This window comes from Zootoca vivipara, chromosome 3, assembly GCF_965207765.1.
Source record: "Zootoca vivipara chromosome 3, rZooViv2.hap1.1, whole genome shotgun sequence".
Classification (NCBI taxonomy): Eukaryota; Metazoa; Chordata; class Lepidosauria; order Squamata; family Lacertidae; genus Zootoca; species Zootoca vivipara.
In genome coordinates, this window is record NC_142586.1 from 83,462,425 (window position 1) to 83,478,427 (window position 16,003).

Genomic DNA, 16,003 nt, shown 5'->3' on the forward strand with positions numbered 1-16,003 from the left:
TTGTCCCATCTTTCTCTGAACACTCTTCCTTCCTCTTTTACATTGACCGAGACATCTCCGTCCTTTAAGGTCCAGTGGTTCCTTTCCCTAGCAACTGACCTTCACCAGTGACCTTTGAACCCCTTCTGGTTCCTCACTGGTCCTTGAGCCATTATTTGTTGCTGTTTAACCACTGCCTTTCTCTTCATCTTCTTTCTCACAATGCCTTTCTTCTCTTTGGGGGAATACTGGTTTCCACCACCTTTTTTTTCTCTGAACTTGTTGTTGGCAGGACTTGTAAATTAAATTTCTTTTATAGCATTCTGAATTTATCTATCATGAATTCTAGGGAAATCACATTTTTCCCTCCTCTTGACCATACTCCTCCCATTTATGGCCCTGTAAAGTATCCCCTCATTCACAGCACACACTGCAAACTTTGCCACACATACCATGCATTGGACACTTTACCACACTCTACCTCCCAGTTTTTCCTTGTTTCCTAAGTGTCTATTTGTCAGGGGACCTCCTCCCTACTGACTACTAACATACACATTTTCCTCCTCCCTTTGCCTCTTACCCAAAGCGCCTGGTTCCCCAGTTGACCTCTGATTAACTGAGTACTACCAACACGCTGGAGATGTGATCAGGATCTCCCTTCCCCTCATTAAAGGGGGCCAATTCCCTTCAAGGTACCTTTTCCCTTTCTACTTACCCCAGCCGGCTTTTCCTGTTCTTCCCTTCCAACCTCGGTCCTTTTGCCTCTTCGTCCAGGGCACGGAAACTCAAGGGCCACCTCTGATCCTCCGGAGAAAGTCTGCCGGTGTGCACCAGACCAGAGGCGCCGTTAGGAATCTGCGCCCTGTCCAGTGGGGCAAAAGGGGACTGCCTCTGGTTCAGGGAAATGCCCTCATCCGAGTCACGCACGGCACCAGAAATGTAAGGACACCAGAAATGTAATATGGATGATTGGCTTCCCAAATTGACCAGACGAAATCTCAGGCAGTTGTACATATTATAAAACAGATTTATTAAAACATTTATTGCAATAAATGGTGGCAGTGAGAATGAGTTTCTCATTCTGCCCGACCCATGGGCATACACAGAGTGCTTTTATACCTTTTTTGACAGAGTGAAGTGAAGATCAGCCTTTCTGCAGTACTTCATCAACCAATCAAGAGAGAGCACCCCAAGATGCAAAGTCACCCGCCCAACTCTACTAGGTGGCGTTATGTACCTGGTACCTTCATACACGTGTCTATGTGGAATTTTACAGGCACAATTGTGGTTGTGCTCTACTTATAATTTGCGGTGGGCTGCATCCTCTTGCTCTTGTGGTTTATGCTAGAATTTCTTAGAAGTGCTGTGTGTGGTTAGATCTTTGCATTAGATGTGCAAACATGCTGTGCCTGTTTGCTTTCTATCAGAGGCAGAGAGATTTAGAATTGAATATACAAAATGGAGTTCTTCTTGCTCTCCTGCGTGGCCTGACCAGGATTATTCTGGCCCTGGTCATTGCCACCCTATATCAGAAGCAACTGCACCAAAAGAAGTGAACATTTTTTTTCATTCAACACATAGGTATCCAGCAGCTGTGCAACAGTGTGTCCGGTAAAACATCAAATGGAAGATGCAGTATCTATTTAGCATGATGTTCTTGGGAGTCTACAGCATTATGCTATCAGCAGTGCTTTCCTGAACTTTACCCATAGAAATCAGTTGGTCACTCATTTTACTGTATATGATTTTGATAAGAGTAGCAGTATGCTGAAAACTGAACAGGTAAACAGAGTATGCTGTTGTATTCTATTTTACATCATCATACATACCGGTATGATTATGTGGAGGAAGAGAGAAGGTAGAGCTAATTTTCTTCTAAGCTATATATTTTGAGATTACTGTAATCAACCACCAACAGTATTTTTGGGAGGGAGATTCAAACTCCAAATATTTTCAAAAACCAACTGAAAGCAGAGAGAGTCTATCAGACATCTTAACTACTGCCAATCAGTAAGCAAGTGTCTGATATGCGCCAAGAATGCTGAACTTGTTTGGCCAAGTCCATGCAGAAAAGGCAGTTATTCAGGTAACATTCTGCCATTCCACTAACAATCAATAGAAAACATCAGTTGAAATCAACCTTAAGAACTATATCTGCTCAAATACACACACAGAAAAAAATATTGGGTGCTACCCAGCTGTGGCTGCCCATGAGCAGAACAGACTTCTACTCACACAGTGGTATTGGGGAACACTCCAGCGTGGATTTGGTGAGTGTATGACATCTGCAATATGGAGGGGGAGGAGAGGAAGCAGAAGTCTGCTCGTGGAACACTGGATTTCATCCAATGTAAATTTCCTTTTAAGATAACCTTACTATGTTGTGCATCAGATTTTAGATCTTTCTAAAAATAGATAATGAATAGAAATTTGTCTGGAATTTTCTCAAGGACTTAACCAGAAATTATGCTTAAGGCAATCACACCTACCCAAAAGGAGATTAGTTTAAGGTTCAGTAAGAGAATTTCAAATTGCTTGCCTAAATTCCATCTACCACCAGGCAGAACACAAAGCAAATGTTGGGAGGTGGAGTGGGTTGAAAGGAAGACAGAGTTGCTTTTCACAACCGTAGGAGAAAGCATAAAACTCTATTTCAAAAGATAAGCAAGGAATAAATAAAATGTGAAATCTCACATCCAACCACATAATTCTATCTCACGTTGTACATACATTTTACCCCACTTCACAGTAACAATGTTTCCTGGAGGAAAGCATGTATAGTGTGTGAACATCCTGAATTTTAGGTCTTTAACAACCAACATCCATTTTGGATACCTATGCAATGAAGGTCAAGATATAACAGCTTAATATAAGTATTGTCTCACAGTTAAAAACAGTGTACCATAATAGGTGTTCAGAAAGCTCACATGCACTGAGCAGATGAAATCAGTTTACTTCTAGTAGTTTCTATTTTATCTTGCTTAACCAGAAGCTCTAAGTATATCTGATAAGAAGTTATACCTCACCTGAAATATTGGCACCTCGCTGCCAGAATCACTCTGTGTGCAGGAAAACGTTTCTTTTCCACTATAAAGGTAACATCACTGTACTCCTCCCCATTCATCAGAACACCAACATGATCAGACAGAATGTGAACATGGTCTATTTCACCTACTGCTGTGTAAGGACGGAGTGGATGGCTGTTACTCATCTTGCAGGAGGGTGATATATCCTACACCTATAAAAATAAAGCATAAATAATATGAAAGAGGGACTCTCCTCTAAAAGTTATTTTAAAGTTAAGTGATGTACATGGAACCATCCTTTCATCGACTGATTGATACAAACACTGTTTTGCTACAAGAAAGTCCCAGGTTTAATGAAAGCAGATGTCAGAATGTAACACTGCCAATCTAATTGCTCCAAATAAACAAGCCCTTATAAAGCAAATTAGAAGAAAATCATTATGTTGTAGGGTTTCCACACAGTCAGCCAACTCACTAATTATAATGCTCTGTACAAGTTAAAATTGATTCTGTAACCAGGGCAGATCAATTAGGAACCATATAGCAGTGCTCAAATTAAATATTGAAATCTACACAAAGTTTTCATCCATAATTAGCGAGAATATTAGTATTTATGACCTATTCTCATAGGAGCCTGATTAACTCTCCAAAACTGAGATCACAGTGATTTTCAATTATTAATATAGGAAGCCTTTTCAACGAATCATGTTTTATAAGACAGATATACTATTAAGTCCTTGAAAAGCTCTCCCGGGAAAGTATCAATGCCCAGTGTGCTTTCAGACTGAAGAGGCTTTTGTGGAAAGATAAACCTTCTGCTCTTTACTTGCAAAGCCTAAAAGACTTCTCAAGGGGAGACATGGCATTTGCAAAACATATGCTTTAGCTACTTCGCTCAGTTCATGATACCCATACGGTACATAATTTGAAGCTGCTTTTATTTTTAGCACCCACTTTGGGGAGGATAGAGTACCATGCACATTTAAATAAATTATAAAATTTCAGAACATCCAGAATATCTATTTAAATATTTTTCTCTCACACCTTGTATTTCTTCATTACACAAAAAGTGTGTGTGTGTGTGTGTGTGTGTGTGTGTGTGTGTGTGAGAGAGAGAGAGAGAGAGAGAGAGAGAGAGAGAGAGAGAGAGAGAGAGAGAGAGTGAAAACAAGAGATTTTAACTTTTTAATATTGCTTTTACTATATTATACATGCAACTAGAGCCACTGCTCATGTGGAAGATGAGGTTTCTGGCTTCCCCTGCACTTGCAAGGGTAGAAATAAAAGGCAAAACAGTAATAGGGGTTTTAAAAATACCAGGTGAAACCATTTTCAGAAAAATAATCTAAGTGATACAAAATATATCAAACATTTTTAGAGTCAACTATTTCAAGAGCTACTGAAAAGCCAGACATACTCTGCTCTGCCCTGTTCTCTAACTTTGCAGCTATGCCAGTACAGTACTTGAAGGTGAACTCTGCCCACTTCCAGACTCACTAGGGCCAAGAGCTCAATACATGGTCGTTCATCTTTTAACCACTTTTCAATCTGACTGTTGTTAAATCTGCCTTGCTATTTCTCAAAACTACAAATGGTTCAGAATGCAACCACAGAATGTTCACTGGGATGAGCCACAGGGAAGCCGGGAAGCCACAGGGAAGCTTTCCTTTGAATTTAATCACACATCTATGTTGCTGGAGGAAAACCTGTGGCTCTTCAAATGTTGCTGGACTAAAACTCCCATTTTTCCTCCCAACACTGGCCAGCGGACTAAGGTTGTTGAGAGTTGAAATCCAACAACAGTTGGAGAACCACAAGTATCCCACCCCTACTTTTATATTTTCCCCAGGAGCCCAACTCTAGATCTCAGGAGAGGGCTACCCAAGACAGGGTACTGGAAGACCTGTTCCCTGCTTTGCAGGCCTTTTCCCACCTGGCCTGAGAGCATGGGGCCTGGACTGATTCCAGCTGCAAAAGTTGAAGCTGCTGAATAGATTCTTGGGGTGAGGGGTTTGGGTTTTTTGCTGTTGTTGTGGTGGGGGGGGGGCTGCTGCTGTTGGTTTTTTGTATCTTTATTTTAGATATTGATGTAATTTATGTGGAAATTGTTCAATTTGGTTGTGTATTTTTTAATGTTTAATTGATAGTTTATGACTATTATTGCTATTACTACTAATAATAATAATACCCCACCCATCCAGCTGGGTTTCCCCAGCCACTCTGGGCGGCTTACATCTCTAAAAACAATTAAAACATCAAGCATGTTGCATGTCTTTCCAACTGTGACAAAAGGACTGTGCAACTCCTCCCTTCTATCCAGGAAGATTGATGCCAAATTAACGCGACACTTTTTCATAAGCCTTGGCTGCTTTTGGTAAGTTTTTCTGCTGTTTATTTCAGGAATTATTAGTTCGCTTTCATTCTGTGTTTGTTTAATGCATTTTTGTTGTTTTAATGTGTATTTGTTAGTCACCTTTCCAAATCTTCTGGTTCAAAAGGCAGAATATAAATTTTTAATAACAAAAAAACAGTGTTGCACAATGAATGAGTAATTTCGTTGTTCCCGCAAGGGGACAATGACAATAAAGATATCTTTAATCTGGATCTGGATTTAAATTCCCACTCAAGGCATGAAGCAGATACCTTGATCCAGTTTATCTCAACCACTCAAACATGCATTCCTCCCCCCTAACTCACAGGTAGTTCTGAGGCTGAGATGAATAGCTCAGTGCAAAATACCTTGAGTTCCTTGGGAGAAGGAAAATATATAAGCGTAATAAATTGAATTTTAAATACACATATATACAGAATAAAATTAAATCGGATTCCTGTTGAGCTGTCCAAAGGTGTTGGTGGAACAGAAGTTGTGTCATGTCAGCCAGTAGGAACAGCAAATCTTACAGGATAAACTACTGAACAACAGGAAAGTGACTTAGAGCACAGCTTTCCAATCTGTGTGTCGCGACACATTAGTTTGTCAGCTGCAATGTGTAGGTGTGCCGTGCAAACACTCCTCACACTCCTCCCAAGGCTGGAAAGGGGTTAGTTTAACCTTCGGTTTGCTAGTAAAATTGAATTACTCTGTCACAAAATGATGCATGTCTAAAAAGTGTGTCACCAACATGAAAAGTTTGGAAAGCTCTGACTTAGTGTAACTGAGGATTTTAAGTGTGTGCATGACTAAGGCAGGGTTGGTGTGGGGGTGCACGTCAGCAGCACTGGGCAGCTGCCCAAGGTCTCAGGAGGGCCCACCAGGGCTTCCTGTTTCCGGTGGTGAGAAATGGCTGACTCCCACACAATCGGACCTCAGCCGTGCTGGTAATTCAGGGTTGATATGTGGGTAATTAGCCCTGGCAGACTCCCCAGGGTGGGGGAGGACTGTCGCGTAGACCCGCAGACCGTCCGAGATTGGCAGCTGGCACCAAGGTGCAAGCGGCAGGACGCTGGGTCCCAGAGCACGGCATGTCTGGCACTCTCCGAAGTCACTCTCACAAGCCGGAAATATCTGTTTGATAAAATCATTAGATTTGGACAATAAACAGACATACAGTAGTCTGGACTGAAGAAGACTGAGAAAAAATCTGCAGAATTGCATAGTCCCTGGTGTTTAAGCTCGGACTTCAAAGAGAATCTCATCATGGTGTTTGGATTTACGGAGGTGATTGGTACGTTCCTTTTTCTACTTTTCTATACCTACAATTGTTTTTTTATGCCAAGCCTCATTAAGAAACCTATTAAACAAACAAACAAAAAACCGGAGTACAGATGGACTTCTATTTATAATTAAGTATTCAACTGCACAGCTTTACTTAGACTTGATAAAGATAAAAGAAGAAACAAGATGGCACTCGTTAGTATGACGCAGAACGGAAAAATGAGAAATACTCCCTTTTTCGAGGGAAGTGGGAAATACTTGCTAGCTGACTTTATAATGACTTGAGATAACAATTTGGGACAACATACAGTGCATCTGTTTGCAGAATTTCTTCATTATGAGTGAGAGAGAAGGCTAAGTGGATGACTAGCAGCCCCCCTTCTAAGGCCCGGGGGAGGGGATTGTGTGGTCTCCGGGAAAGCTGATTGATCGCCAAATGACTTATATCTGTGGAATACAGTTCATTTGCATTGCAATATTGCAAACAGTATGCTTAACAATTTAAAACTGGGAAATTACCATGAACAGTTACAATTAACAACTTGGGAGTTACTGCGTCATTAAGCTTCAAACAACAGGCCTGGACAACAGCCCAGATTGGAAGATTGGAATGAAGTCAGGAAAAGCTGTGCTGGTAATTAAGACAGTTGAAAAAATATATATACACAAATAAAGCTGTACCCGATGGATGAAAGGATATATGATTTTTGACATGAATGAGAATCGCATAGCCAGGGACGGGGATCTTTAAAGTGTCAAGATCGGAATGTGGAAAATATGAGAACAAGAAGAAGGCAGAAATGGAAATATTGGAGATATACTTCAGAGGTCCAGACTTTGGGAAGCCCGAAAAAATTAATAATTAATAATCTGGATTGTAATTTGACTGTTTTTTATTTTATTTTATTATTTTAATTGGATTATGATTTGATGGATTTGTTAATTGGATTTTTTTATTGGAAAACTAATAAAAATGATTTTTTTTTATTTTTTTAAAAAAGGAGGGGCCACCAACACTACCTGATGCACTACTCAAGGATAGTGTAGCTGTCTGAGCAGAAGGGAGTTCCAGAGCTACACAACTTGAGTTGGGAAAGCAATAGGGATTATTGTAGCTTCAGACCATAAGCATTGCCATGTGTCCTGGTCTGAAAAGAACCTGATGAGTACCAGAGACCAAAACAAAACTAAGTATTATAATTATAAGTGCAAAAAGTATTTTTTGCAGTGACTTAATCTCAATACTATAAAAAGGAGTGGCGCTTTTGGAAGACTTCTGTCCCCTTTCATTTTTGTTTCCTTGACTCATTTTAGTTGCCAAGCCCTGTTTGTCTGCTTCAGTCTATCAAGTTACTGCAAAATGGAGAGTTCGTGCAGCATAGTGGCTAAAATAACTGAAGAGGTTCTTAGTTCAAATCTAGCTCCACCCTAACCTCACTTGTTGGTTTTAAGCCTGTATCTGCCACCTGGAAAGAATCATGTTGATCTACCTTACTAAAGATATTAGGCCAAAAACACACTATGCAGGCAGTACAAAATGCAATTGTTAAGTTAAACCATAGGTACTTAACCTGGATTTATTATGTTGTTCGGCATTGTGAAAAAAAGGTCTATACAGGATTGCTTTGAGGATAAAATGAGCAGAGAAAGAACCAATGAATACTGCTTTGAGTGTACAGTGGTACCTCGGGTTAAGAACTTAATTCGTTCTGGAGGTCCGTTCTTAACTTGAAACTGTTCTTAACCTGAGACACCACTTTAGCTAATGGAGCCTCTCGCTGCCGCCGCCCACCTCTACATGATTTCTGTTCTCATCCTGAAGCAAGGTTCTTAACCCGAGGTACTATTTGTTGGTTAGCGGAGTTTGTAACCTGAAGTGTCTGTAACCTGAAGTGTCTGTAACCCGAGGTACCACTGCATAGCTATTTTTAAATGTCCATTTAGAGATCAGGAATATAAATGGGTCAGAAAATTTTGATTTATTTAATTTAAATATTTATAAACCACACTTTCATATCTTCTTTCTTTCTTTGGCGATCACTTGTAGCCGAGTAAGATTGTCTGCCATATCACAAGGCAATATACAGACTAAAAGCACAATACGTAAAGAAAAGCAAGAAAAACATCAAATTGATTATAGTTTATATAGGGGGAGGGAGTGTTTGGTTTGTTTCCTCATGCAAGTCATTAAGCTGGCACAAGTTGTAAACCTAAATAAAAAAGTGCATGCAACGATAATTCCGTTATGGCAAAAAGTGCATATGCACTGTGTACATATATACATATGAAAAACTGTCAAGACAGCTTGGTTTGAAATGCAACAAAAGGAAGACAAGCAATTAAGAGATTCAAAATGGTAATTATGTAAATAACTCCATTCAGAAACCATTATAATAATCAAATTATTACAAATCAGTCTTATATGTGGAAAACGAGAAACCCGTACAAATAACTGAAACAGACGCAAAGTAGATGCCACTAAATATACAACAGGAATACATGAAAGTTGGGTTCTAATGAAAATTACACAGGTGCTCTACAACTGGTAACTTTGGGTCTAATCGTAAAATATCTGAAATTGTGGCTTTCAGAATTAAAATCTCTGCACAACTTGGAAAGTGGAACACCACATTGTAAGTATCTACGATTTCCAAGATAAAAACACTGACAGGTGGAGGTAATGACAACAACAAAATTACAAATTCACTACTCTGATGAAGTTTCAAGACATCCAGACTGAAGCAATTTGTGCACAATTTGTAGTATAGTTACTTACAATGGTCGTGTTGACATACCAAACCATAGTTAAGTATTGTGTAGATGAGCTGGAACAAATTCAAGCATGTACTGCCTTCTTGCCCTCCTAATTTAGTTTCACTTTTACAGCTTGATTTGTCACTGCACTTCTAAACAGCTATAGAAAAAGCAGAAAAGCCCTGCTCCCTACTGAAGTTGGCAACAGAAGCAAGAAGGAATCTGTGCATGCAACATATTAACCACCCTCCATCCAATGGGTTCCAATAAGCACAATTCAAAATGTTGGTGCTGACCTTTAAAGCCCTAAACGTCCTCAGCCCCATGTACCTGAAGGAGTGTCTCCACCTCTGTCATTCAGCCAGGACACTGAAATCCAGCACCAAGTGCCTCCTGGCAGTTCCCTCACTGTGAGAAGCGAAGTTACAGGCGACGAGGCAGAGGGCCTTCTCGGTAGTGGTGCCCACCCTGTGGAACGCCCTCCCATCAGATGTCAATGAGAAAAGTAGCTCTACAACCTTTGGAAAGGTTCCATATATAGGGAAGTTTTTTAATGTTTAATGTTTTTATGTTTTTATATATGGCTGAGGAAATCCAGTCGGGTGGGGTAAAAATAATAAAATAATAATAATAATAATATTAATAATATTAATACCCAATATAACAAGACACCACAGTATCTTCATACAAGCTATAGACCTGGGGAGCCAACGGTCCACATCATCTCTCAGCTATGAGCATCACCTAGATACCCTGGATCAGTCTCTCGCCTATCACACAGCGATGTTACAATGATAAAACAGAGAGGAGTAGGAACCCTATATGCAGTCTTGAGCTCCTTGGAGGAAAGGTGGGATATAAAGATAGCAAATAAAAATAAGTAATATAAAACCAAAAGTTCAGCTGATTAAAAACGGCTTAACCTTGTGCCAAAAAGATTGTAGCTAAGGTGCCAGTCAAACCTCCCTGAAGAGAGCATTCCAAAGTCCAGGTGCCACCACAGAAAAGCCTCTCCAGCAACTAGCACAGATACAATTCCCAACCCAAGAACAACACTATTCTTGCAGTGTTTTTCTTTTACAGTGGTACCTTGGTTTACAACTATAATCCATTCCAGAGGTCCGGTTGTAAACCAAAACAGGTTGTAACCAAAGGTGCGCTTTTGCCAATGAAGCATACAAAAAAAGGGGTTGTAATCCAAAACAAAATGGGCTGTAATGCAAAAAAAAAAGGGGACATGCACTTCCGGGTTTGATGTGGTTGTAATCCAAAATGAATTGTAATCCAAAACGGTTGCAAACCAAAGTACCACTGTACTATTTTTTGTTGAGAGTCGCCCAGAGTGGCTGGGGCAACCCAGTCAGATGAGTGGCACATATTATAATCATTATCATTACTTAGCATGAACTGCAAGGAAAAGGGTCAAGGCTGCAATCCTACCCACAGCTATGCAGAAGCAAGCCCTTCCTTGTCAAACCCTGGGAGCCTACTGCTATTTTTTTTTCTCAACACCCTAAGAAAGCAGCTACAGGCTGCTAGTATAGCTTGAACTGTGCCTAATTCCTGTTAAAAATAAAAAGTAAAGGTTTGGGCATAAAAGACAGGAGTCCAGAGCATCTTCAGATAAGAGGCCTGCCTGTCCCTGTGAAAACCCTCAAAAGCATACTTTCTCACCCACCACGCCTTGAAGGGTCCAGGAAGACCTGCACCGTACCCTGGGGGCGGGGAGGGCTGCAAAGTCAGGGCCAGCCCCGCCACCCCATGCAACGCCAGGTGCACCCACACGCCCACCCGCACCGCCCATCTTGTCGCGAGGCCACCGTGGGCCGTTAGCGAAAGGCAGGCGGCGCCTCCGACGCCCAACATCCCGCCTTACGTTTCTCTGCCTCTTTTCCCAACGACCCCGATAGAGAGAAACGCACCAAGACCCAGGGAAAGGGCAGGCTCCCACCTCGCCCCACTTCCCCAAGCACCGGACCGGCGGAGGGGCGGGGGGGGCGGGGAAGGAAACCGGGCCCTGCCCCTCAAGCGTCCCCCAACCCACCCACCTGCAGGCCCGAGCGAGACGTCGCAGGCGCAGGCAGCCCAGTCGAGCCCCCTCATCCCTCCGCCACACTTACCGGGCTGGAGAGCTCGAGCGCGGCCCCCTCCCCCCTCCTACACCGGCTGTCGCGTCCGCGCGTCGGCCGGCGCGCTGACGTCACCTAGCAACGACGCTCCAGCCGGCCCTGCGCGCTGACGTCCGTAGCAGAGCGCAGGAGTGCGTCCGCGAGATACTAAAATGTTTAGAGGGGTTGCGCGGGGATCCTTCATACGTGGTTGGGCCAAAGACACATACTTACATGGAGGTTCAGTTCTGAAAAAAAAGTGTATAAATGGTTTCCAAACACGCCGTCTGTTTGCATTTATTTGCTTATAGCTATGAGTTTTCCTGGGATACTTTTTAGAAATAAAATAAAATAAGGATTTTGTCAGAATGGAAGAGGCCCAAGAGCCTCTGCTCTACGGGGAGCTGGCTTCAGGCCCCGGAACAACTCTGCATTGCAAAGATGTCTGCAAACATGGCATGAAGGCTGCAAGCATCAACCTGGCCTTGTGGGAATTCCTTGCAGATGATCGCAGTGCATGGAGACTGACAGTCAGGTCCTGTATCCACAGCAGTGACCAGAGCAGGAGGCACTACCAAGGAAGAGCGCAGAAAGGACAAACACCATGGTGCATTTGCAGCAGCAGAACCAGACGCCTTCATCTCTCTTGCATTGGCCATGGCCCACTCTATAACTCTCTTAACAGTTAGCTGTCATACATGAAAGCACACACTTTCATTGTCTCCTGAGACAGACACCTGCCAACCCTTCATTAAAACACACCCACACAACACTGTCAGAAAGTGAATGTAGAAGCCAAAGCAGCTATGGACTTCTGCCATTCTGACAAAATTCTTATTAAATAGCCACAGGAAGACTTCTAGTTAAATCTTTATGGCCAAGAAAAGAGGCCCAGATGCCAAATATTCACTTGGGAGATTTAACAAAACAAGTGGGTTTTCTTATTGAATGGCGGAAGAGGAGGAGGAGGAGGAGGAGTTTGGATTTGATATCCCGCTTTATCACTACCCGAAGGAGTCTCAAAGCGGCTAACAATCTCCTTTCCCTTCCTCCCCCACAACAAACACTCTGTGAGGTGAGTGGGGCTGAGAGACTTCAAAGAAGTGTGACTAGCCCAAGGTCACCCAGCAGCTGCATGTGGAGGAGCGGAGACGCGAACCCGGTTCCCCAGATTACGAGTCTACTGCTCTTAACCACTACACCACACTGGAAGAGCCTGCTTCCAGAAATGTGTAACACAACAGATATGGAAAGGCCCCACTGTAGCCTAGGACCAAAGCCTAAAGGCACCCCGCCCGCTGAGAGATGTTATCATAGCTTTTGCTGACTATTCCATGAGGATCTAATGAGAGCAACAAGGTCAAATATGAGGAAAAACAAGTTATGTTTTTACAAGTTCTGAGCACTGAAAAACCTTAAAAACATTCAAACCAGCAGTTGAATTACAGAAGCTGGTATAAAACACAAGCAGGGCATTCTTTTTTTCTAATCCTTGAAACTGATGGCATGCAAACCAGAACTACCTCCCAAAAGGGCATGAGCATAACACACATATTTACTTTATTGAACCTGTCTATCCTGGGGAGAGGTGGAGGAAATCAAGGCAGGAGATACCTACTAGTGACACTGGCCTGTGGGAAGACAGTCCCAGTCGCATTACCAAGAAGACGTTTGGGCACAAGCCTAGGCACTAACTCTAAGGGGCCAAGACCCTTTTCGTCCCCCAATATTTGGGCTGAGGCTTCTCAGAACTGACCATTCTGAGACACCCCAGCCTCCACTGACACTGCCGCTGCTGCGTGAAAGCAATTGTAAGGCTCCCGATTGCCCACCTACCTCCTCCTCTTCTGGGGCGCCCTCCCTCCTCTCCTTCCTTCTGGCAGCCTTGGGATGGACCCATGAGCCCCTGCCACTGTGGGGACTTAACCACTAGGCTATCACTGCTGGCGTCTAGGCAAGCAGATGGGAGGGCAGTGTGCAGGCTGGGCCTGCTCTCATCCCCGGTCTCAGCCTCTTAAGTCCCAGCCCCAGCTCCTTTGCCCAGCTGCTGGAGCCTCAAAAGTGCCCAGTGAGGGCATGTAAGCTTCCCACATCAGCCTATTCATGTTTAAATGCAGAAAGGCACATACAATCATGGGCCCATTTGAGTATAAAATTAAGATTGTTTTCACGGTGGCCCACATCTTATAAAAATCAGGCCAGAGAGAGAAATGAAATTTCAATTGATGCTAGATGGTGTGTGTTCAGTGATCTCTCCCTTCTGGGTAAGATGGTCCTCAATGTTGGCAGTAGGGGAAATGAAGGTACCCTCGTTTGTTACACAGAGACCCTCATTCAGAACATCTAGCCCAGTACAAACTCTGCCCCCTCTGGTTCACAGTTCAGTTTGTACTTGAGTTTCGTTTTCAATCTCTGCAATACCCTTCTTTCACTAACACCACAGAATACTGCAGACCTAACCCACCTGACCTGGAAAGAAGCCAAATAAATATTAAAAACACTTAGCCCGGGCTAAATTAATTTCAGACCCCTTCATAAATGGCATGTCCTACCTTTCCTGCGTCACCAACTGCAGTACATTTTACTGCTAAACTTGAAAGTGAATGTATCCACCACAAGTCATAAAGTACTGGACATGTGAAAGCTTTCCAGCAGCAGGAACTTCTCCAAGTTCAAATATAGCACTAAGCACCAGTGTAGAAGCTCAGTGCAAGTACACACTCAAATATGCAAACACTTTCCTTCTAACTCAGGCATTTGCAATTCCAGATGGGCAACGAAAACTATCTTCCTGTCTTGCGTATTTTTCTCATCTGCTAAGAGATTAAACAGACACATCATATGAAATTTAGGAGTGACTCTTTTATAAATCTAAGTTTGCTATTACTTCTCTGCACATTAGAAGCTTCTTTCTTAATTAGACGGATGAAGCCTTCTCCCCAACAATGTTAGGAAGCAAGTCCATGAGGCAGCATACAAGAAATATTTTTTATTACAACTCTAAATGGGCTCTACTCAACTAAGTCCTACTCAGAGTGGACCAACTACAATTAAGGAACCTTGATCATGTCCATTACTCTGAGGAGGACTAGCTCTAAATACCACCCAATAGACCCATAAACATACTGTACAGGTATGTCCATTTATTTACATATGTATGCTCTGAAAGTATTAATGTATTTTAAAACATTAAAGCATTTCTTCTATCAACCTCATTCTTGGTACTGAGGCTCTCCATAACGGAGCTGTATTTTTTTTTCTGCTAAGTCTAATGGATCCCATATTGATCCAGACACCCCTTTAAAGAGCTTCCCTGTCTTGACCTGTCAGCTACATAACACCTAACTTGTGTCCTCTTATCTTTTCCTCCTTAACTTACAACCCCTTAGACTGAAACACTTTTAACTTTTCTCCTTCGGTGAACAGATAAAATTAATGATCTCAGTAAAATGTCCCACTTAGCACACAACCCCTGGAAGTGCAGATGGGAGAGATTCTGATAGCTTTCCACCATCAAGTACAAACATTCTTATTTCCACAGGCATTTGGGGTGAACCAGTGAAGCTAGCTTTGAATGACTGTTAATGGACATGCATTTTTGTAACTGCTATATTACATAGACAAATCTATATAATAACGAATTGTCTGATTCCTCTTAAACAATATTTTAATATCCACATTCTCAAAACAAGTCTATTGGCTCAGCTGATGGGGCCTCTCTCTCTTATTATTTTCATTCTTGCAAGGTCTTGTCTAAAACAACCATAGGTTGTGAATTTTGCTGGATTTGCAGTTTCATGGAAAACTTCAGAGATAGGATTGATATAGCCAATTTACACTCTTAATCAATAAACCACAGGTCAAGCCACATCTGCACTACCTCAAAAAAAAACCCACCACCTGTATAATGTCACTTGAGTTAACCCTTAGAAACAGATGCAACAAATCCAGCACTTCTACAACAGGTAGAAGTGTTGCCAGACTCAATAGAGGACACAACTTCTGTGCCTTTAATTGTCCTGCTCTCTTTTGAGTCTGGAAACCTTAAAGAGAAACCAGCAGACCCTTTGTTTAATTTCCAAGCAAAGGGTCTGCTGGTTTCTCTTTAAGGTTTCCAGACTCAAAAGAGAGCAGGGCAATTAAAGGCACAGAAGTCCTGTCCTCTATTGAGTCTGGCAACCTTAACAACAGGCATGAACACTTTGGTCAACATCATGGCAATACTAAAGTTGACAAACAGTTCAAAAATTAAGGTAGTACTTGTGAAACATTAATGTGATTGAACTGCCTATCCTTATGCTATCGCTGAGATCCAGCGCCGAGGGCCTTCTGGCGGTTCCCTCACTGCAAGAAGCAAAGCTACAGGGAACCAGGCAGAGGGCCTTCTCAGTAGTGGCGCCCGCCCTGTGGAACGCCCTTCCATCGGAGGTCAAGGAGATAAACAACTACCTGACATTTAGAAAACAGCTAAAGGCAGCCCT

General features: G+C 42.4%; 1 protein-coding gene across 9 annotated transcripts in view; it reads right to left on the minus strand.

The window, feature by feature from the left end:
- BTBD9 (BTB domain containing 9) overlaps positions 1 to 11,587 on the minus strand; it is a 149,116-nt gene extending 137,529 nt beyond the window's left edge. For 2 of the 9 annotated variants that reach the window (XM_035108137.3, XM_088666580.1), the window contains exons 1-2: positions 11,535 to 11,587; positions 3,006 to 3,217 (exon numbers count right to left, since the gene is read on the minus strand). In XM_035108137.3, coding sequence (XP_034964028.1) covers positions 3,006 to 3,190 — 185 coding nt within the window. In that variant the 5' untranslated portion in view covers positions 3,191 to 3,217; positions 11,535 to 11,587. Of the gene's footprint in view, positions 1 to 1,808; positions 2,037 to 3,005; positions 3,218 to 9,744 lie in introns of those variants that run through there. The other 7 variants (XM_035108138.3, XM_088666581.1, XM_035108139.3 and 4 more) reach the window with 5 other exon arrangements.
- Between the last annotated feature and the right edge of the window lie 4,416 nt (positions 11,588 to 16,003).